This window comes from Schistocerca serialis, chromosome 3, assembly GCF_023864345.2.
Source record: "Schistocerca serialis cubense isolate TAMUIC-IGC-003099 chromosome 3, iqSchSeri2.2, whole genome shotgun sequence".
Lineage (NCBI taxonomy): Eukaryota > Metazoa > Arthropoda > Insecta > Orthoptera > Acrididae > Schistocerca > Schistocerca serialis.
Window position 1 is genome coordinate 134,276,742 of NC_064640.1, and position 24,376 is coordinate 134,301,117.

The 24,376-nt window shown below is 42.5% G+C and overlaps 1 protein-coding gene across 5 annotated transcripts in view; it reads left to right on the top strand.

Annotated features, from left to right (window-relative positions):
• Positions 1-24,376, top strand: part of LOC126469834 (uncharacterized) — a 214,450-nt gene that overhangs the window by 160,305 nt on the left and 29,769 nt on the right. Inside the window, exon 7 of one of the 5 annotated variants that reach the window (XM_050097128.1) lies at positions 4,649-4,715. The exons of the other annotated variants lie outside the window; for them this stretch is intronic. Within the exon in view, the coding sequence (XP_049953085.1) occupies positions 4,649-4,715 (67 nt within the window). The remainder of the gene's footprint in view (positions 1-4,648; positions 4,716-24,376) is intronic. 5 annotated transcript variants of the gene reach the window in all.

Genomic DNA, 24,376 nt, shown 5'->3' on the forward strand with positions numbered 1-24,376 from the left:
TCGTACAGTACGACTACCGCAACGCACAAGGGAACCTCTTTTTTTTTAATTTTGCTTTTTTTCTTTTACTTTTTTTGACAATTACCCCTTTTTTTCTCTCTTATTTTAAAGCCCCTTAGGAAAATGGCAATAAAAAAAGAAACTAAGTGCCACCGCCACTTTTCATCCTATAACAAAAAAAAAAAAATCTGGTCCACTTCAGGCGTTGGCTCCTGACTAAACCTACCCCAAGAGCTGCCTATATACCAGGGGAAATATGGGAATTCTAGGTTAGGGCTATCATTACAAACAAAACAAAATCTTTCTTTTTCTGAATTTTATTTTCATTTTGATTTTTGTTTTGTTTATTTTTGTTGTGTAATTGATCAGACGCCTTCTGCGCCCCGCTGGTAATATGTTGAGTCACGTCTTCTCGAAATTGGTGTGTTCCGTTCAGTAGTTCAGAAATGTTCATTGGTTCAAACTGGAAACCTCCTTCACTCTTGACTTAACACATTCCAGCTGCGAGGCGGGTCGTGGAAAGCACTCTCAAGGAAGTCCGAGAAAAATTGTCTGTATTTTGGGTGGCGGACAACGACAAAATGACGGTCGTTGAGGTATGTCCAAAAATCGAGTACAGAGTCTACAGTTTGTCCAACTAGGTGGTGAATGGCATGTCCGCGAATCCAATTCACAGCATTGGTCTTTGTCCGAGGAAAATAGTCACGTCCCGGAACTAATAATGAAAGGGGAGTATTCCGATTCAGAATGTCCCGCGTTAGAAAAGCCACAATATGACGAATAACCTCTGAGCTAACGACACACTGGCGACCACAGACGGACTATAGTCACTGCGATGTTGCCTGAGCCTCAAAACACAACCTTAAAACACACAAACAGGTGTTACTTATGTGAAGAACGCCGTTCTTGGAGTCCAGAAATTAATTATACTTACTAAGTGTCTCATCTTACAGTGGATTCTATCGTACGAGTCTTCGATGTGGAAAACGAATGTCAAGTGAATTTAGCGAGGTAACGCCGGCCTAAACCCGGAAGTAAATGCACTATCAGAGTGTTGACAAATACTTGCTACGACGCTGCCATTTCGCGCTTCTCTTACGAGGCAGCTCTTCAGCGAAATGCTTGCCGTGATTCTCCGATACGGTCCTTCAGAGTGGAGACGCGCGCGCACGTTTGGTTTTTATGCGGCGTTCTCCCCTGATGGTTTCTGACGTCGCCTTGTGGGCTATGTCTACATTTGAGACATTCAATTATCATTATTTCAGAATGATACAAGTTTCAGCTTCCGGCGTGGAAGAAGGCTGTTGACGCCGACATTATATCATTTCAACGTAGGGAAAGCAAAACGGGTCATTCAAAGTTTCTCATTCAACATAAAGCATGTGAGATAATTTTCCGTAACGTTCATAATCATCTAAAAATACAAACGAAGTAAAAATACATCTGAAGCTTATTCGAATTGAATATAATGTAAGATACCATACGCTTTGCACCTCGATGTCGAATTTGTCCACGTGCAATCTTTTGCAGCATACAAAATGAATGTCATGATTACCACGAGAATGAAGAAATATGTTGGTACGGATGGAAGCAAGGAGAGACGCAGTCAACAAATATTCGATTCCTCATGGCATTCATTTCATTTGAGACGTAAGAAGAGTTAAAGCGGGATATTACTTTCGTTAACACGAAAGATATGCCGCACATATTGATAACGAGGTAGTCTGCGTCGTCATACGTTTCCTCCTTGAAATCTGTATGCTCTCTTATATACTCAGTAGCCTGATCATTGTTTCAGTAATGTTACCCTCTTGTTTGACCCCGTAACGATGAACAGATTCCAAATGCATGTCTCCGCATGAAAGTAGCTGTTCGAACCCTTCCTGGGTTGCTTTTTGTGTTTTATTGCTTGGAATTCCTGTAGCAGACCACTGTGCCTTCTCCCCTTGTGGGTTAGGTCTCAAAACTAAACCGCTTTTTATCCAACGGCATAATTTATTCAGACAGCATCAGCACAAGACTGTCAAACAAAGCCTTCCATTTACAGTTGCAACACTCTAACCAGCACTGACCGAAGTGTAATCCACAGTCATGGTCCAAAATTAGCAGCTGTCTGCTACTGTGGCAAAGTCCGTACTACACTTTCGATTCCGCAGCACCATTTTATCTGGTAACACTGGGTAGTTGCAGAGTTGTGCCAGCATGTCTGTCCTCACACTGTCAACTTTATGTATCTCACTTCTCCTGTAGCGTTGATCACAAGGAGCAGAAGTAAATGGGTGTATTCTGCATGCCGTAACATTCAGTATTCCCCTCTTTCATAGCCACTCTTCATGTGCATCGATACCAAATAGGAATGTGAAAACTCTTGCGAGTGAGAGAATGACAATAACAATCGTAACAAGAACAATCAAATAATGAATTATGTTTATTCCAACGCAGAACGAGAATGGCTTTAAATATAAAAATCTATATCTTTATCTAAATATAAAAATCTATATCTAATGATCTTTGAGTTGGCACAATGCAAATATATTCTTAGCATTTAGTTACTGAATCCATATTACTCCATATTACTCATCAATATAAAAAGACAATATTATGGGAATTTAGCAGGCTTACTCAACATGAATTCTGAAATTGGTTGACTGACCGCACAGGTGCTAAACGTCGTCAAGAGTATACGATGGCCTAATCGCATTAGGAGTATGAAGATCGTCTTCGACAGCTCGCAACTTTCACATTGCTATCTCCACCCTACTCCAGACAGCCCTCGGTGGAGTTGTAATAATAACAGTAATAATCGAATTATCCGGCAACTTTACACTTCACAGTGGATTTTCTCGAACTAAGAAATTTGCTGAATTTGAGAAATATCAAAAAGGGCTTCACATACAGCCTATGATGCCTAGAAGAGTCTTTACATCCTGCTGACATTAGAATAGCATAATCTCTGCGTCAGAAGCATGCTTCTACTTAACCATTTAATAGACTCGCATTTTTTCCATCGTGATTAATTTTGTAAGCTAAGCACATCATCCGTTACAGCACACCCCAGGGGCTGGGAAATGTGGCCACAATGGTCTGGTGGAACGAACTATCACAGGTGCAATTCGTGGGTTCAGGTATTTGCTTTTAAGAGGCACAAACAGATTTATTTTACCTCTGGTAACCTCAAGAGAAAGACGTTATAATCCAGAATCAGCATTAAGCATCACTTTCCTTCATTACCAACTGGGCAGAGCCAGTTTACGTTGGGAAATGACATAGCGGAAGTCATTGTAAACAGAAATACAGTCGCCAGTAAGCTTACTTACATTAGCAAATTTTATTTTATTTGATGAACCGATAGCCATTTAAAGGGACAGGGCTCTTAGTTTACTTGTACTTGATTGAACTAGAGACGTTGAAAAATTTGGTGCTGGACTGTGATTCGCATTCGTATCTCCTCTTTCGAGGATCTGAATCTCTTGGAACAGTATAGTTCAATCATTTCGTTCCTTTTCCCAAGACTGCAGTCTTCTCTAGGTCTCCTCCAAAGGTAAATATGTGGGTCCGAATCCTGATCCAGTACAAAAATATTCATAATTTCATTTCCAGCTCTATCAAGTGCACATCCACCTGCTAGTGAAAATTAACGCGGATTTTTAATGTCTGTTCATGTGTTGCCAACAATCGCAACAGGTGTCGTTATTTCTGGTCAAACACGCACACATCTTACTGTTCGTGAGTAAGAAACTGATACTTAAGCTACATTCGTGGATGCACGGTAGGTGTGCAGTTCGATTGTCTCTTAGGCACAAAAGTTTGTATCCTTATTTTAGATTCAGACACCTAGCGGCTCGTAAGAAAAACCGATACATAACATTTGATTTTTCTTAGTTAACAATCCGATTACATGTTGGGTTTGTATCTCCGTCACAGAACTTCACATCATGCACTTCATCTTTAAATGCATGCACACTTTGTTACTTCCGAATGGAGGTATATCAGACATCTTTCTTGGTTAGATAACAGGGACGAAAGGGTCTTGATATGAGTTACGGTTTATTACAAAACTTGTCGTCTTTTATTTTCAAGTTTAGATTTGGTTACTGGTATTGGCAAAAATTTCGGTAATTCATGACTCTTTATGGCTAGTCATCAATATGATGTGATTAGATTAGATTACATTACATTAGATTACTTCTTGTTCCATAGACATGAATACGACATTTCGTAATGATGTGGAACGTGTCATTACAATGAAAGATTTCTTTAAATACCATGATTCAATTTCTTTACAACAATTTTTTACACTCTCATTCTTTTTTATCTCTCTCTCTCTCTCTCTCTCTCTCTCTCTCTCTCTCTCTCTCACACACACACACACATATATATATATATATATATATATATATATATATATATATAAACATTCTTTTTTATTTTTATTTGTTTGTTGTGCTCGACTATCGGCGAGGCACGAAAACGCCTGTGAATGAGTTTCTTAGTTTTGAGTACACTTACTAAAGAAATATAAAAACAACAATGAGAGTTACTGATTTATGATGCTTAGTTTGCAGTCAGTTCTGAGTATTATTAGTAACTACGCTCCAGTCCCTAACCCTAGTTACAGTAAGCGAGTCAGACGCATTACGTATTCCAGGCCGTAGCAGCCGCGACTTGGAGACTCCAGCTATGGTCACTTCCCAGCCCGCTGTAGGATCACATCGGTTCGTCTTCTTCCTGCTGGTACTGTAACTGAGATTTGGCAACAAGGCAACTTATGTTTGGCAACTCTGTGATCGACTACTTCCTGGTGTGCACGGAATTAAGCCTCAAAGTTCACTTTATTTTACCTGTCATTTCCTTTGAATAATCTGAGTTTTTATCGCTTGAAGGGTAACAAAAGATTGTAAATTTACGGTTTTCAGCCCAGGAAAGTCATTGCAGGTATAAATCGCAACTAATCTCGACCTTTAAATAGCGGTTTACGAGTTCTAGGCACTATTGCCGTCGTAAGAGGACGCTCAGACCCATACCTCTTCGCCAGCTCTGTGGTAACTTGCTGACCTGTGGAAAAGCGTCTGTTATGGTATGCAGTTCCAGTCTCACTGACTGCAATGTTTTTATCCCTTCTGTGAAAGAGCTACAAGGAGTCGGATCAAACATCAATAAGGAAATCGCAAGAAAATACTTTCGGCTCATAGTGCAATGTTGAAAAGCTTACAATGCTGCACAACAGGCAACGCCTCTTTCCGCTGCTGACAAGCGAATTTTGGGTTTCTAGGAATACGTAACTATATTTATGAAATGCCACATTTGCATACCTCTTGAGTACGACACAGCATACCAATGAAACACAGACCCAATCAAAATCTAAGTGAGTAGTATTTTACTAATTCGTGTCGATAGAGGCACATTTGTGTACAGATACTCGGTTTTATTAAAACATACTTTCGTCGTAAGGTTATCGTGGTTAGTTTTATTTCATTTCTTATAATACAGTGCACAATTTTCGTAAGGTTTCCTTTAGTGTTGTTAAAACAATAGTAAACATGAGAGAGAAATTAATCATCAACGATATATGCGAATTCTCTGATGTTATCTATGACAATATGACAATGCACGTGCAGTTTATTGATTACATGCATGTAGAAAACTTGTTCTGAGTTAAAGCTGTCAAACAAAGTTTGAAGAAGAATAAAATCTCACTACCACACGACAGCTAATGTAGAAAATACTTTTCTGACATATTATGGCACGATGCGCTCTCCCTACACATCTTCGAGATGCATCTGCTGCCTGCTGTCTATTAAACCTGAACAGAACAAAATGTCACAGTAGTTAGCCCTTTTTCCACATGCGACTACTTTGGGTTGAGAAGTGAAGGGAAGTATGTTCAAAGTTCCATTAGATTGACAACGTCAGCAGACAGCAGAATTGCGTTTTAAAAAATGTAGCACTGAATGTATTCGAACTCGCGACATCTTATCTACGCTACTAGCTGACACGTAGCTACAACAGCTCAACTATTCCTCCAGAACTTTTTGATTCCACAGCACTGTGAGATTATGCATATGGCCAGGTCTTGACTTCTGAGAGACAAACAGTTACAGCTTTTCTTTTTTTTTTACTGAACGACGTTTTCTACAAACAGATAGCGCAATAGAATAGCTCAAGTGGAGAGGAACACTTCCTATTTAAACTTCTGCATCCTACACTGTTGGCAGTTCTGTGTAGGTGGCAGTTACGTGATTTTATTTCGGTGATTACAAAATATAGAGTGGAATGTATGCACTGGGTAGCCGAGGCAGCTAGTTCATGGTGATTCGGTCAACCAAGTAAATGAATTTACTGAACATGGTGCAAATTACTACAGGACGACTGTGTGTCAGAATTCTCATCCAGTGTGGCGCAACGGCGTTACGATAGAAAAATGAGAGAAGAGGATTTCGTGGTCTGTTGGACGGATCGTAAGTTGTTATACCTATGGTCTGGGTTGGATTCCCACTTCTGTCAATGATTTTAGATAGGGAGAGACAGAGTCCATTCTCTCCTGGCTACACCAAGTGAAGAAGATGTAATGGCAGTGTGGTCTGAAAATTCACATTAAAGATGATTTTCCTTCTCTACCAAGTAGAACCACAATAAAGTCTGGAGTGGCGACATGTAGAAACTCTATCACCAGTAACCTTTCTTATACTAGTTATTTATTTCAAGTGACGAAACAAACGCTATGTATGGTCACAGGACACTTATTCCATCTTTTATCTGAGTTTCTGTATGTCGATAAGATTGGTTCTGAACTGGGAATGCAACTCAGACCGCCCTTAACGCGGAATTTGATCCCTTCGTGACAATACAGCTCGGCTACAATTTGTTGTTTGTTCAAAACTGCAGATTCCTTAACATCTCCACATATTACGCGTGAATGGGATCGAATCCTGGCCCAGCACTAAAGATTTAATTATGTATTATCAAGCTCTAGCATGAGAACACCTATCTGCTGGTGGATAAGAATTTTGATTTTTAATGTATTTTCATTCGTTGTCAACACTAACGATATCTGACGTTTTTAACTCCCAGTGAGACACAGAACTATTTGCGAGATGACTGTAAGTTCAAGATGTTATTCTGAGCAGCTGGTGGAGAAAAATTCGGTAGCTGACGTCTCTTTGTGTGTAGTCAACAACGATATGTGTGGGGCTCTATTCCCAGTGAGCGCTGAACTCTTCGACATATTATTTCTAGTTCAAACATGCTCACATGTCACTGCTGGCGTAACAAACCCATATTTAACGTTCGTTTTCTCTAGAATATAACAGCGATAGGTGCTGGGTAGGAGTCCTGGAAAGGAAAAAATTAATGTTTCGTCTCGTCATTTCAGTTAAAACATCTAGCTACTGCCGCGAAAATCTGATATGTCACATTTGACTGTGCTTCGATAGCAATCCGATTAGGTTCTGGGTTCGAATCCGTGTCCAACACAAAGCTTTACCTCACGGCATTTCAAGTAAGTTACTTGTGAAGAAGCAATATTTAACATCTCTCGTAGTTCGTTAACAGGGACAATAGATGATGGGTAGGAATTCGCGTCTGTTAAACGTGTTTGCGTTATGCAATTTAAAGTTGATATTTGCTAACTGATACTGTCTAAAATCGAGGTATATCACTCTCTGTATGCTTAATCAGGAATGACTATTAGTTTCCGTCAGTAACGAAATCTTTGCTTAGTCTGCATGAGCTGGGTTTGAATCCATATGCGGAACAAGACGGTTCGTCGTGTCATTTGAAGTTCATAGATATTCTCAACTAGCTGCTAGTGAATAACTTAAATTTTTAATGTCATTTTGTGTTAAATAATAAGTACGGTATGTTACTTTGAAGAGGAAATCATGAATACGACGAACTTACTACGTGCATTACCAATCTGACGTAATAATGAGAGTGTTAACATTTCAGGTATGTCATTTATTGTAATAAATGTGAGCTTACAAGCCTTAAGGACAGTCTTATCTGTGATAAGGTGTTCTCTGATATTTGTAGTACCGTGGTATTACTTTACATCTTGAGTTATTGCGGTACGGAGCAGTGTTTTCTAGTGGTGACTTGTTGGAACTATTTTCAATAGTCAACCGACTGTACCAAGGAGCGATTAGAGGACCTGCTAGACAGCTTTTTTTTAATAGGACAATGTTCCTGTCCAATAATTTTTAATTAGTTACAATAAGCTTACGCTGCAAGAGAACTCGCTTGTATTTTTCAATATGTGGTCTGTTGTCGGTTTGAAGGCCTTACATTGCAACGGCAACTTAGTGCAACTCCACCGAGGGCTGTCTGGAGTAGGGTGGAGATAGCAATGTGAAAGTTGCGAGCTGTCGAAGACGATCTTCATATTACTAATGCGATTAGACCATCGTATACTCTTGACGGCGTTTAGCACCTGTGCGGTCAGTCAACCAATTTCAGAATTCTTGTTGAGTAATCCTGCTAAATTCCCATAATATTATCTTTTTATATTGATGAGTAATATGAATAGGCGTCACGTTCATGTGCCGTCTACAACGCAAATTTAATGTTGCTAACCTAGGAACTAACCTGCAATACGTTTTGTATTTCATAATCGGAACTATCTGCATTAACCGTCATCAGAGCAATGTCAAGGAACAGAATGCAGCAGTGCTTTGGTACCTACTGTTTGAGTCGTGTTCTAAGGAAAGGGTAGTTGCTGGTTCACATTATATTACACTAGCGAGAAGTACCGACTTTTCCTTTTCTCTGCAAACATCCCGAACTAAATACAGTAACTAAATGCTAAGAATATATTTGCATTGTGCCAACTCAAAGATCAATAGATATGGATATAGATATAGATTTTTATATTTAAAGCAATTCTCGTTTTGCGTTGGAATAAACATTATTCATTATTTGATTGTTCTTGTTACGGTTGTTATTGTCATTCTCTCACTCGCAAGAGTTTTCACATTCCTATTTGGTATCGATGCACATGACGAGTGGCTATGAAAGAGGGGAATACTGAATGTTACGGCATGCAGAATACACTCATTTACTCCTGCTCCTTGTGATCAGCGCTACAGGAGAAGTGAGATACATAAAGTTGACAGTGTGAGGACAGACATGCTGGCACAACTCTGCAACTACCCAGTGTTACCAGATAAAATGGTGCTGCGGAATCGAAAGTGTAGTACGGACTTTGCCACAGTAGCAGACAGCTCCTAATTTTGGACCATGGCTGTGGATTACACTTCGGTCAGTGCTGGTTAGAGTGTTGCAACTGTAAATGGAAGGCTTTGTTTGACAGTCTTGTGCTGATGCTGTCTGAATAAATTATGCCGTTGGATAAAAAGCGGTTTAGTTTTGAGACCTAACCCACAAGGGGAGAAGGCACAGTGGTCTGCTACAGGAATTCCAAGCAATAAAACACAAAAAGCAACCCAGGAAGGGTTCGAACAGCTACTTTCATGCGGAGACATGCATTTGGAATCTGTTCATCGTTACGGGGTCAAACAAGAGGGTAACATTACTGAAACAATGATCAGGCTACTGAGTATATAAGAGAGCATACAGATTTCAAGGAGGAAACGTATGACGACGCAGACTTCCTCGTTATCAATATGTGCGGCATATCTTTCGTGTTAACGAAAGTAATATCCCGCTTTAACTCTTCTTACGTCTCAAATGAAATGAATGCCATGAGGAATCGAATATTTGTTGACTGCGTCTCTCCTTGCTTCCATCCGTACCAACATATTTCTTCATTCTCGTGGTAATCATGACATTCATTTTGTATGCTGCAAAAGATTGCACGTGGACAAATTCGACATTGAGGTGCAAAGCGTATGGTATCTTACATTATATTCAATTCGAATAAGCTTCAGATGTATTTTTACTTCGTTTGTATTTTTAGATGATTATGAACGTTACGGAAAATTATCTCACATGCTTTATGTTGAATGAGAAACTTTGAATGACCCGTTTTGCTTTCCCTACGTTGAAATGATATAATGTCGGCGTCAACAGCCTTCTTCCACGCCGGAAGCTGAAACTTGTATCATTCTGGAATAATGATAATTGAATGTCTCAAATGTAGACATAGCCCACAAGGCGACGTCAGAAACCATCAGGGGAGAACGCCGCATAAAAACCAAACGTGCGCGCGCGTCTCCACTCTGAAGGACCGTATCGGAGAATCACGGCAAGCATTTCGCTGAAGAGCTGCCTCGTAAGAGAAGCGAGAAATGGCAGCGTCGTAGCAAGTATTTGTCAACACTCTGATAGTGCATTTACTTCCGGGTGTAGGCCGGCGTAACCTCGCTAAATTCACTTGACATTCGTTTTCCACATCGAAGACTCGTACGATAGAATCCACTGTAAGATGAGACACTTAGTAAGTATAATTAATTTCTGGACTCCAAGAACGGCGTTCTTCACATAAGTAACACCTGTTTGTGTGTTTTAAGGTTGTGTTTTGAGGCTCAGGCAACATCGCAGTGACTATAGTCCGTCTGTGGTCGCCAGTGTGTCGTTAGCTCAGAGGTTATTCGTCATATTGTGGCTTTTCTAACGCGGGACATTCTGAATCGGAATACTCCCCTTTCATTATTAGTTCCGGGACGTGACTATTTTCCTCGGACAAAGACCAATGCTGTGAATTGGATTCGCGGACATGCCATTCACCACCTAGTTGGACAAACTGTAGACTCTGTACTCGATTTTTGGACATACCTCAACGACCGTCATTTTGTCGTTGTCCGCCACCCAAAATACAGACAATTTTTCTCGGACTTCCTTGAGAGTGCTTTCCACGACCCGCCTCGCAGCTGGAATGTGTTAAGTCAAGAGTGAAGGAGGTTTCCAGTTTGAACCAATGAACATTTCTGAACTACTGAACGGAACACACCAATTTCGAGAAGACGTGACTCAACATATTACCAGCGGGGCGCAGAAGGCGTCTGATCAATTACACAACAAAAATAAACAAAACAAAAATCAAAATGAAAATAAAATTCAGAAAAAGGAAGATTTTGTTTTGTTTGTAATGATAGCACTAACCTAGAATTCCCATATTTCCCCTGGTATATAGGCAGCTCTTGGGGTAGGTTTAGTCAGGAGCCAACGCCTGAAGTGGACCAGATTTTTTTTTTTTGTTATAGGATGAAAAGTGGCGGTGGCACTTAGTTTCTTTTTTTATTGCCATTTTCCTAAGGGGCTTTAAAATAAGAGAGAAAAAAAGGGGTAATTGTCAAAAAAAGTAAAAGAAAAAAAGCAAAATTAAAAAAAAAGAGTTCCCTTGTGCGTTGCGGTGGTCGTACTGTACGACATAGCAGTTCCAATCTCGGTGGAAGCCGCTGACTACAACCTTTTATTTTCCATTTTAATTAATGGAGTTCTTTATACGAAATCTGAAGAATGCCTTTAAACATCAATCTTCGTCCGATTCGACTTAGTAAATTAAGTTAATATCACGGATGTCTGCTTTGCAAATGCCAAGGTGCTTCACTGTAAAATAGATCCTGAAAAGATTCAAAGCGACTGTCAACGATATAAATTTGAGTTTTGTTCGTCATATAGGTCTAACATGTCAGAAGGTTGTTTATGAAGTGCACATGTTGATTAATATAGTTCCCCTCTTCTAAATTTTTGCAATAGCATTTAACTGTAGACGTTTTCTAACACCGGCGTTAGCAATTCCTTTCCGTTCTCTGAAACCTCCAAAACGACAAATTTTTCTGCTCTAAATCTGATGACCTTAACTATCACTTCCGATCAACATTAAATACTTCATGAACCCATACATGGAACTCCAAATGTGCAGTGTTCCTGCATTGCTACAGAGCATGCATTGCAAGGTATTCACACAGTTTATCGCATAGAGTTACCATAAGGAATGAAACAAGAACTGTAATACACTTTACACCACAGACGCTCACCCTGGCTTGACGAAAACATCCGAAATGACTAAAAGTTGCACAAATAATTGAGTTTGAAAGGAAAAGAAACGAGGTATGAAGCATTTATAAATTCATCGAATGTAGCGAGGTGGTTTAATTTCGTCCCAGTCTATAAAATTAATTTCGGGCCATACTCAGCTCTTGCCGATTGATGTAATAGAATACCCGCCTACTTATCAGGGCGTCTGTCTCCGTTGCTGTTGAGCGTGAATGGAAATCGTAGAAATTTTCTGTGGAGCAACATTTAAATATAAAGCGTTTTAAATTATCAAAAGCGATGAGCGGGAGCAGGCGCTTTCGATAAAGAACGGGGGAGTGCAGCGCCGCTGCTGTCGCCACGGCCGCTGCCGGTAGCCAGCAAATGGATCCCGGAGCTTTGGCGCATACGGCGTCCAGAGGAGGACAGTCTGCAGGAAATCTGCCGCATAATCGTTACTGGATAAAATTTTGATATCGGTGTGTCAGAAAGCGAAATAGATTGAATCTGCGCTACCATTACATTCACGTCTTCAGCATTCAGACAGAAGAGGCTACAAAAATATTTTGTGCCAGCTGCTCTCGATCCACTGATATTACGAACAGAAACAACGCACGCTACCGCTAGACCACAGGCGTAATCAGCCTAGTGTTTCTCTATCATGGGACAAGTTTTCCTCCAGGAAGTGCCGCAGTCTACAGTGTTGCCAGATTGTGCAGATAACCGGACTTAGAGAATTAGCGAGTTGGCCAGTTTTTTTGTCCCATGTCGCGATCGGCGCGGACTTTTAGCCTCTGAAGCGGCCGGCCGCCGGTCGAGTTTTATGTCAAAGAGTGTACGTTACAAGCAACGTGCCGTCATCGAATTTCTCACTGCAGAGGAAGAAACCGTGGGGAATATTCTCAAACGCTTATGCAAAGTCTATGGAGCATCTGCTGTCGACAGAAGTACAGTTAGTCGCTGGGCAGAGAGGGTGAGGTCATCAGAAGGCGATTCGGCGGAGCTCCACGATTTGCAGCGGTCGGGCAGACCATCCACAGCTATCACACCTGACAGTCCTGACGTAGCCCCTCGGACTTCCACTTGTTTGGTCCATTAAAGGATTCCATTCGTGGAAGATATTTTGCGGACGATGAGGAGGTGATTCGCACAGTAAAGCACTGGCTCCGCCACCAGGACAAGGATTGGTACCGACAGGGCACACACGCCCTTGCTTCGCGCTCGAGAAAAGCCATAGAACGGGATGGAGATTACATGGAAAAATAGGGTGTGTAGATAAAACACTACTCTTCCATGTGTGTAATTCTCATTATGTTCAATAAAGAATCCTCGAAGAGAAAAAAATGCGGTTCATTACTTTCTGGGCAATCCTCGTATGGCAAGCAAGATATTTGGTGGTGTTCTTTTCACTGGCGCAATCATGATATGGTCAACTAATACGAGTGCAGTGATTTACCCATTACAATAGATAGTAGTAGTTGTTGAAGACTGGTTTAATGCAGCTCTCCATGCTACACTATCTTTTACTAGCTCATTCATCTTCAAATAACTACTGCCACCTACATCCTTCTGTATATGCTTACTGTATTCATCTCTTGGTCTCCCTCTACTATTTCGACACCCTCCCCCCACACACTTCTCTCCAATACTAAATTGGTGGTCCCTTGATATCTCAGGATATGTCCTATCAATCGATCCCTTCTTTCAGTCTGGTTGTGCCAGAAATTCCTTTCTCCCCATTCTATTCATACCTCTTCACTAGTTACGTGAGCTACCTATCAGATCTTCAGCGTTCTTATGTAGCACCACGTTTCAAAAGCTTCTATACTCTTCTTGTCTAAATTGTTTGTCGTCCATGTTTCACTGGCCGCATTAAATAAAAATACTGTCAGAGAAGACTTCCTGACACTTCAGTCTATATTTCATGTTAACTAATTTCTCTTCTTCAGAAACGCTTTTTTTTTACCATTGCCAGTGTACATTTTGTATCCTCTGTACTTCCGCCATCACTAGCTATTTTGCTGCCCAAATAGCAAACCTCGTGTACTACTTTAAGTGTCTCGTTTCCTAATCTAATTTCCTCAGCATCACATCATTTTATTCTGCTACGTTCGATTAGTTTTGTTTTGGTTTTGTTGATCTTCATTTTATATCCTCCTTTCTAGACACTGTCCATTCCGTTCAACTGCTCTACCAAGTCCTTAGCTGTCTCTTACAAAATTAAGTCATCGGCAAACCTCAGTTTTTATTTCTTCTCACTAGATTTTAATTCCTACTCCAAATTTTCCTCTGGGAGTCTACCAATGCTTTAAATCTGGGTTTGCCATTCCTTAACCTATCTTCTAACAAGGGGAGAGTCTGACATGAGGGTCAGCAATTTTGATTAAGTTTTGCAAGCGCGTTCTATATTGAAAATAAAGAGACGCGTGTTTCAGCTTTTTGCCAGACACTACGTAGTTTTTGAAAAAATCGAGGTCAAAATTTGTGACAGAAAAACGTATTTTCCATGCTATATATCGAAAGATTGTCTAAAAACAACCATTTTTAATAGTATAATATGGGGTCCAAAGTTAATAATGTTGGAGTTATTAACGTTTTGTGTTTTCACGCTGCAACTTGTCTACTCGCTATTCTAGGTGTTCAGAAGAATGATGTCGGTGGCCGAGTGGTCAGGGCATTAGGCGACCAGACTGCTGGTTTGTGGGCCGGCCGAAGTGGCCGTGCGGTTAAAGGCGCTGCAGTCTGGAACCGCAAGACCGCTACGGTCGCAGGTTCGAATCCTGCCTCGGGCATGGATGTTTGTGATGTCCTTAGGTTAGTTAGGTTTAACTAGTTCTAAGTTCTAGGGGACTAATGACCTCAGCAGTTGAGTCCCATAGTGCTCAGAGCCATTTTTTTTTGCTGGTTTGTGTCCGATTCTTTGTTGTGGGATTTTTTTCATTAGATATTTTTTCGATGTATCTGATAATCGGAACTATTTTCTTAATCTTTTCTTTTTTTGAAGTAAAACACTGGAACGTGTGCTTAATAATCAAATAAGCATACATTACTAAATAATGACAGTTACTTTCATCGTGACACGTGGTACAAAAATACACCTTAAGTATACTACTGCGTTATCTTTACTGACCGTCCATTTGTGAACGTTCTCTCAATCAGTTGGGGGAAACTTATCATAGAAACAGGCAAAACATAAATACTTCTCGCACCATGCGCAACACACGAACGTAATATCGCCGCATTAACATGTTTTCTGGTACATTGTTCGTGGAAAACTGATCTGTTTCTTCCGAAATTTCTAGAGGACATCTGGTGCCCCGAGTGGCCAGTCCGGAAATTTATCGAGACCCGCTGACACACACGTGCTACAGAAGCCACGAGTATCCGCTACACATTCCAAACCCCAGCAGAACAGAGAGAGTAAGAACAGACCACATATCCTTACAAATAGTTTAATGTGAATTATACAGGGTGTTACAAAAAGGTACGGCCAAACTTTCAGGAAACATTCCTCACACACAAAGAAAGAAAATATGTTATGTGGACATGTGTCCGGAAACGCTTACTTTCCATGTTAGAGCTAATTTTATTACTTCTCTTCAAATCACATTAATCATGGAATGGAAACACACAGCAACAGAACGTACAAGCGTGACTTCAAACACTTTGTTACAGGAAATGTTCAAAATGTCCTCCGTTAGCGAGGATACATGCATCCACCCTCCGTCGCATGGAATCCCTGGTGGGCTGATGCAGCCCTGGAGAATGGCGTATTGTATCACAGCCGTCCACAATACGAGCACGAAGAGTCTCTACATTTGGTACCGGGGTTGCGTAGACAAGAGCTTTCAAATGCCCCCATAAATGAAAGTCAAGAGGGTTGAGGTCAGGAGAGCGTGGAGGCCATGAAATTGGTCAGCCTCTACCAATCCATCGGTCACCGAACCCGTTGTTGAGAAGCGTACGAACACTTCGACTGAAATGTGCAGGAGCTCCATCGTGCATGAACCACATGTTGTGTCGTACTTGTAAAGGCACATGTTCTAGCAGCACAGGTACAGTATCCGGTATGAAATCATGATAACGTGCTCCATTGAGCATAGGTGGAAGAACGTGGGGCCCAATCAAGACATCACCAACAATGCCTGCCAAAACGTTCACAGGAAATCTGTGTTGATGACGTGATTGCACAATTGCGTGCGGATTCTCGTCAGCCCACACATGTTGATTGTGAAAATTTACAATTTGATCACGTTGGAATGGAGCTTCATCCGTAAAGAGAACATTTGCGCTGAAATGAGGATTGACACATTGTTGGATGAACCATTCGCAGAAGTGTACCCGTGGAGGCCAATCAGCTGCTGATAGTGCCTGCACACACTGTTCATGGTACGGAAACAACTGGTTCTCCCGTAGCACTCTCCATACAGTGACGTGGTCAACGTTTCCTTGTACAGCAGCAACTTCTCTGACGCTGAAATTAGGGTTATCGTCAACTGCACTAAGAATTGCCTCGTCCATTGCAGTTGTCCTCGTCGTTCTAGGTCTTCCCCAGTCGCGAGTCATAGGCTGGAATGTTCTGTGCTCCCTAAGACGCCGATCAATTGCTTCGAACGTCTTCCTGTTACCACTCTCTTCCTTTCGTCTGATCCACCTTGCTACCGTCGACTTGTGAAGACCCATAGTTCTTGCTATATAGCCATTTGAAGATCCCTATGCATGGAGTGCTGTTATAGTGCCCTTGTCTGCCTCAGCTGACTGAATGATACTTTTGTAGTGAAGGCAAACGAATGACTGCGTTTTATTGCCCGCACACTAAGAATACGCAACAGGCCAACTGAAAACACTGCCTACACTACGTTTGTCCGTCCACTGCTATAATATTCTTGACAGACGAGATTGACTGTGCACGCAAAAATGTCCAAGGAACGGTAGCACCATTTGTAATGTCACGAAACAGGGGAGACAGGGTCCCAGATTTTATAATCGAGTTGGGGTAACATTTATGAAAACAAAAGCGTTTTTCGTAGCCGCGAGATCTTTTCACGAAATTTCAATCGCCAACATTTGTTCTGAATGCCAAAACATTATTTCCTCGGGAACTTACACAGGAAGAAACCATATTAATAATGTAATTCAAGGCTCGCAAGAAAAGATTTAAGTGGTCCTTCTTCCCGCACACTGTTAATGAGTGGGACGGTAGAGAAATAGTCGGAACCTTCTGCCAGGCACGTAAGTCTGGATTGCAAAGAAATCCTGTTGATGTAGTCATGCAGATGTAACAACGAAATTATGTTGTAATTGCGACATGTGACTTTCATTTGATTTGAACATCGAAGTTGTTTGCTGTTTATTTACTTTTTGTTCATTAGTTTCAGCCATATACGAACACCTAGGCGCGTTAAATTGATATTGAAATAAAGTGTCATGCATGGACCAATAACAATAAATTCTTACCTACTTGTTATGATACAGCAGTATCTGCCAGCGTCTTCAGAAGTGGATATCGCATACGACGTTCCTAGGGTGTTTATAAATGGATATTGCAGACGACTTTGAACAAAGTTTGAATGTAGCTTCGTAAAAGTTCCGTGATCAAACGATCTGAGTTGCTGGCGAATACAGTTTATCCTCACTAGACAGTATATATTATCATTATACATGAGGTGAATAGGGTTTCGCCGGGTGCGGTGGCCGAGCGGTTCCAGGCGCTTCAGTCACGAACCGCACGGCTGCTTCAGTCGCAGGTTGGAATCCTACCTCGGGCATAGATGTCTGTGATGTCCTTAGGCTAGCTAGGTTTAAGTAGTTCTAGGTCTAGGAGCTGATGACCTAAGCAGTTTGGTCGTATAGTTCTTGAAGCCATTTTTTGACCTTTCGCGTAAATTTTCTTTACATAAACGGCCGTATCTTTAGATTGCGTTGACATAGAAGCTCACTTTTTTACACCACCAAGGGACCGGTTACCGCAAGAAGTGCGATACATTTCCGCTTATTATGTCCACCCATTATGGAGGTAAACGGGTTTTAAGGGTTGGGTAGACCGATAGACGGTCAAGAAAGTAAGACTAGTAGGGTTCCGTTTTTACCGGTTTAGGTGACGAAATCCTAACAACGAAAACAGCTACGACAGCTACTGAAGATGAGGGCCGCATAAATAACACCCCCTACTCTTTATTCTAAATGTTCTAGTTGCAGTCGATACACCAGCATATTAATCGTAGCTACGCTTTCGATCCAAATCACGTTTACAGGAATGCAAATAGAATCCATTTGCCTATACACGTGGTAACGCACATCCCAGTATTAATGCCACCGCGTTTTAGAAGTGCGAACATACCCATTGCTAGCTAGCTTAAGAAACACTTCGGCTAATGAACGTTTTCTGGCTGTGGCGAGTCTAGTGGGGAATTCGAAACAGTGTAGAATACGTTTGGCAGCTATGTAGCCGTTTATTTCCTGGGGTGGTGCAGAATTATCCTACTAAATTTACTCTCTAATAACAGTATTTTGTTATTTCGATAAACATCCCGAATGATTCTCACATAAGCGGTGACATAAAGGAAGAAAATTCATGTTTTTGAGTCCAGAAAGCTCTATGCAACAGAAACTGCATATCATTTTGCCATTTTCATTGCGAAATTGCCGGCTTATTCATATCTGGGGTAATAATAGAGGGCTGATTGCCTGGGTTGTCTGCTAGCGTAGTGAAAGGAAGGTCTGGTTTGTTTTCGGTTCTAATCTCGATGGAGGCAGGTAGACTATCAGTAAAGCAATTTTAAGAAATTCTCGCGCCCCCAATACGTTTTATCGCTACCTTTATTCTGTACTGGCGCCCTGTGGATGTCAATATTACACACTTGTAGAATTTCATACATGTTACTGCCTACTTTTTCCGCTTTTGTCAATAATAGAATTGATTTAAGCGTGGCACTGAATTATTTTTAACTGAATTTCGTTATGAATCTTCACGCATTGCTAAATTTGCACACTTTCATGGTAGATCAGCAACGGTAATCCAGTATGACTGGTCTGAACGTTGACACAGACCGTTTCGCGGCCGAATGCGGATAATATTTTTCTAATTCGTAACGATCTGGGGTTCTTTGTCTTACTAAAACAGTTATGTTATCTCGATAAGTTGAAATTCATTTTTTTGGTTCAGTTCATACCAATTAGCGTTTCTTCTTTTAGTTCTGTCTTATATTTACGTGTTGTATTTAACACACTAATCAGCATTAATATAGTCTTACAAATTACTGAAAACAGTCTAAAAAAGTTCAGATAGTTTGTCAATTTCACGCCTGCGCATAGTATGTTGGTAGCACTTCGTCGCCTTGCCTGTTATGCTGTGTAGCAGACTTTAAAGCCGTGCGGATCAGCATAACGAAAAGGCGAGGGTCTCGCTCGTTTTGTCCACGACTGTACATCGACATCCATTGTGCCGTCATCATTTCTGCGAATTCCCGATAAAATTCTAACGCTAACCCTTCCGGCCGTGGGGAGTTATATGCCGCTCCTTTGTTGAGTGCCCCCATTATTTCATCTTCTGTGAGTGGCTCCATTAGCGCAGCCTCATCCATCCATCCCAGCCAGTCTCGTTGGCAACTGTTGCAATGTGTCCTCCGCCACCCGGTGATCCGTCGATGCGCCGGCAAAGAGATGGCGGAAATGCTCCAAAAATCCAGCCCCAGTGTCCTTTCGTGTTATCAGTTGATGACAGTCTGAGTAATGGAGCACTGTGACCAATACTCCTCCCGAACAGGCCATGAAGGCCCAACGGTACTGACCGGCCGCCGTGCCATCCTCAGTTCATAGGCGTCATTGGATTCGGATATGGAGGGGCATGTGGTCAGCACACCGCTCTCCCGACCGTATATCAGTTTCCGAGACCGGAGCTGCTACTTTTCAATCAAGTAGCTCCTCAGTTTGCCTCACAAGAGCTGAGCACACCCCGCTTGTCAGCAGCGCTCTGCAGACCGGATGGTCACCCACCCAAGTGCTAGCCCAGCCCAACAGCGTTTAACTTCGGTGATCTGACGGGAACCGGTGTTAACACTAAGGCAAGGCCGTTGGCACTGTGACCAATGATCGACGGTAACATTTCTGTTCTTGCGACACATGATGCATCGAGGTGCGTTCCCCAGCGATGTTGTCTAGACACCTTGCCCGAATCTGGATGCCCCCAGTCAATGTCGCGTGATTGATAGGATGTGTGCCTTGATACGACGAACTTCTGCATTATGTTCTGGAGACGGGACCCGAAATGACATTTCACGAAGCATCGTGTAACAATAATCTAGAGTGCCCCTTAGTCATCTCGTCTTATCCCGATCGTATAGTATAAGAGCTCTTTGTGTCATCAGTTTAGTGCATCTACCCGTGAAGCACCGAGGCGTAAGCTGGGATGCGGCACTGACACATCGCCCTTACCTTCTTTACTCGCTGGCGACACTCAGGGTCCGCCAACAATGATGAATTGAGCGTTCATGTTTCTTCACTCATTTTGCTGAGGGAGGGGAATTGTACACAGATAAGCTAGATGGTGGGTAAAGGCAATGGAACATCGTGCAGCGCTGACCATCTTATCCTGTAAGTCAACAGAAGCATATATCCGATCAAGTCGGCTGGCCCATTGACTAGTAAAAAACGTGTAACTCTTGCGATTCCCATGGATCCTGTCCCATGCACCAGGTAATTCCATTTCCCAGCATATCGCTTGTTGTTCACGACAGCTTTTGTGATGTGGAATTTGATCCTTTGGCGCCAGTACACAGCTGAAGTCTCCATCCACCAGTAAATGATCGAATCCGCTGATAAATAAGGTCACGATCTCTTCTGAATAGTATTCCTCGTGTATTCGTCTGTTTACTGTGCCAGGTGGGGCGTAAACGTGGACAATATAGATCCCATGAACTGTTATCGCCGATCCCAATGCCGAAGGTATATAACCCACCGCGAATTGGTTCAAAATGACTCTAAGCACTATAGGACTTAGCATCTGAGGTCATCAGTCCCCTAGACTTAGAACTACTTAAACGTAACTAACCTAAGGACATCACACACATCCATGGTGGAGGCAGGATTCGAACCTGTTACCGCAGCAGCAGTGCGGTTCCGGACTGAGGCGCCTAGAACCGGTCGGCCACAGTGACTGGCTCGCGAACTGGGATCCCCTCTTGGACCACTATCGCCATTCTACTGTCGTTGTCTGAGTTCAGTGCAATGTACGAGATGTAGCCATGTACTTCCTAGAACACAGTAGTACAGATTTCCTGCACCATCAGTAGACCCACATCTGAAACACACAGCATTTCTCAGAAATGCTGTTGTTTCACAGGCGATCTAATTGCATCAACGTTAACTGTCCCTGTTTTGTATGCATGGGTACGAGTATCCGTCATCTTCGCGCAATGGTGAACTGGCGAAAATCTACAAAGTTGCTGGTCTCAACACACGTCGTCAGAGGGTTGCCTGTCTGACGTCTTCCCATGGCATTGGTTGTGGAAGAGGGATGTGTGTCTCCGAAATGGGGAGGAATTACATCGGTGATATCTTCGTCCTCGCCAGCTCAGTTGGTATCAATGAGGGTTTCTACTACACCGGGGGCTTTACTGGTATGTAGTGTTCGAGAACCTTCTGCAGCATCATGCTCTGCTGCTGAAGGGCCGATGGATGCCTGAGGGGATGGATCGTCAGAACGACATATCCTAATGCAATTGTTCAGCGACATCCAGAGCACAGGTCCATACTGCCAGCGTCATCAGATGTCTCAGGATGAGGAGGGGGTGATTCTCTAGACTCAATGCAATGATTCTTGTGGTGCTTCAGGGAGCATTGTTTACACGCCCTGATCTCGACCCCTGGTGCTGTTGAATCCTGTAGCTCCTGTTGCAGCACCTTTCCCACAGCGTTCATGGACCCTTCTACTTCAGTTTCCATACCTTTTGGTGTGTGGTTGTCTTCCTTATCCATCACCTGTAACGCCTGTGGGTGGGGCGGACTAGGAGCCATTTCGTCGTTATTGTGGCCCAATGGCCCCTCCATCCTCTGTAGTGTTGGTTCGAGTATGTGTTCCAACCTCAGTGTCAGCTCCTTGTAGAACACTGATGCGTCCGGCCGGAGTGGCCGTGCGGTTCTAGGCGCTACAGTCTGGAACCGAGCGACCGCTACGGTCGCAGGTTCGAATCCTGCCTCGGGCATGGATGTGTGTAATGTCCTTAGGTTAGTTAGGTTTAAGTAGTTCTAAGTTCTAGGCGACTGATGACCTCAGAAGTTAAGTCGCATAGTGCTCAGAGCCATTTGAACCATTTGAACACTGATGTGTAAAAGTGGTTCAAATAGCTCTGAGCACTATGGGACTTAACATCTGTGGTCATCAGTCGCCTAGAACTTAGAACTACTTAAACCTAACTAACCTAAGGACATCACACACATCCATGCCCGAGGCAGGATTCGAACCTGCGACTGATGCGTATGTCAGCAGTAGTGACGTGAGTGTGACCTGCATTGGTAAGTCTCCATTGGGTAGTTGTACGAGTCTCCTCTTCAGACACTCAGATCGAAGATGTCCTTCACCACCACTTCCAGAGCACATCCAGGGTTGGCCATCATGGATGACAATGGCTCTACAACCCTCTATATTTAAATATGAGGACAGATGTTTTGTCAGGGCGATTCTCATCTATTAAACAACGTTAAGCGCTGGATATATGGGATGTGCTAAAAATAGTCTGGAGTTTGGGTGTATGACTAATTACTCTGCTATATGGCTGGAGTGATGCAATTATCAGTGATTCAGGTACTCTGAGGGGCAGCTCGATGATTCGAATCATGTGCACGCCAAAGCCTGCATGAGACACTAACACGTTGCTAATATGACCATCAGAATGTCGAAACTGGAATCCTCATTTGGCAGCTTCTCTAATCATATTTGTATCACATGCTGCGTCATCGACCATCTTGTCATAAATGATGCTGCTCATGACTGATAAACGAATTCCAGTGAGCTCTGTAAATTAACATGCACCTCTGGGCTGAGGATGACACGACAGTCAGCCTTTACTGTTGTGCATTTTGAGGCCTGTTCGAATGGAGAGTCTTTCATCCCTCGAGAAACGTTCGATTTCGAATGCTTTAGGTCTTGCATACTCATTAGAGGGTGTGAACCGTGCCATGGTTTTTCAAATGTATGTGCCATTGCTATCAGTTCAACAAGAAACGTATGCAGGAACCGGTGGTCTAAGCACTGTCTCTTCATCGTGTGCTTTCCAGCCGTGACGTAAACTGGTCTGAGCTGCTCCGCTGCCAAAAGCTCTGCTAAACATGCAGAACAGGTGCGGCCAAGATTTTGGCTCAAAGGCCATGCCCGGGCACTGGTACCAAAGCGCTCAGCCTCACTTTACATTCTCCCCATCGCCATGCCGCGCTGTCTGAGCGCGAGAAGGGGGTAGAAGAGAAAACTGTGAATGTGCTGCATTTAAATGGCAGTACCGTCGCACTTCATACTACTTGGGGTCATATTGTACATTTCTCAACAACATAGATCACAAACACAAGAACTTTTCAGTATTATTTAATTATTTTTGGCGCACTGAAGACATACGAGGGTTGAATCAAAAGTAATGCCTCCGCCTTCGTTAACTGGGTTTGGATGGGAATATTTTAATAAATCAAACGCAGTAATAATCCTTAGAATGTGATCTTTAGTTACCAATATTCACTTTTCCACACAATCACCAGTCAATTGGATACATTTCTGCCAACGATGAAAAAGTTTTCTGAGGCCGTCACAGAAGAAGTCGACACCCTGTTTCCGCAACCACAGTCTCACAGTTCTCTCAACGTCTTCATCAGAAGTATAATGATGTCCCCGCAGATGGTCTTTCATTATCAGGAAGTCAGACGGTGCTAAATCTGGACTGTATGGAGGATGCCGTACGGTGTTGAGATTCGGTCTCTGAAGTTCTGCTGTGGTGGCACGTGTTGTAAGTAACTTACTAAACAAGTAGTGGTTACAGAGTTGTGGACAACCTGCCGTTACTCTAGAAGCTTACTTTAACTTTTACATTGCATATGCTATTAGCGGAATGCTTTTGTGACAAACGAAGGAGATCGAAGAGATCATTGAGGTCATGAGAGTTCGGTCGAGATGACAAAGAGTGAGTAGGTGCGGGGACGGAGGGCAGGGGGAGGCGGAGCGGTTGAGGTGTCTTCTTACTACGTGGCAATGTGGACAGTGGCTTGCGGTATTCAGGTGGCTACTTCAACGTTCTTGCCCAAAACAGTCGCTCTCACCACGCTAAAACGGTGGTGCTTTACCACGGGCATCTCTAAACATCTCTGTCCACGTTAATGAAAAACAAAATTGTGACGATACTCTAGGCGGCAATTGCCTGGCGTCGAATGCGGTAACCTCTTATGACCTCTGAGTGACCGGTCC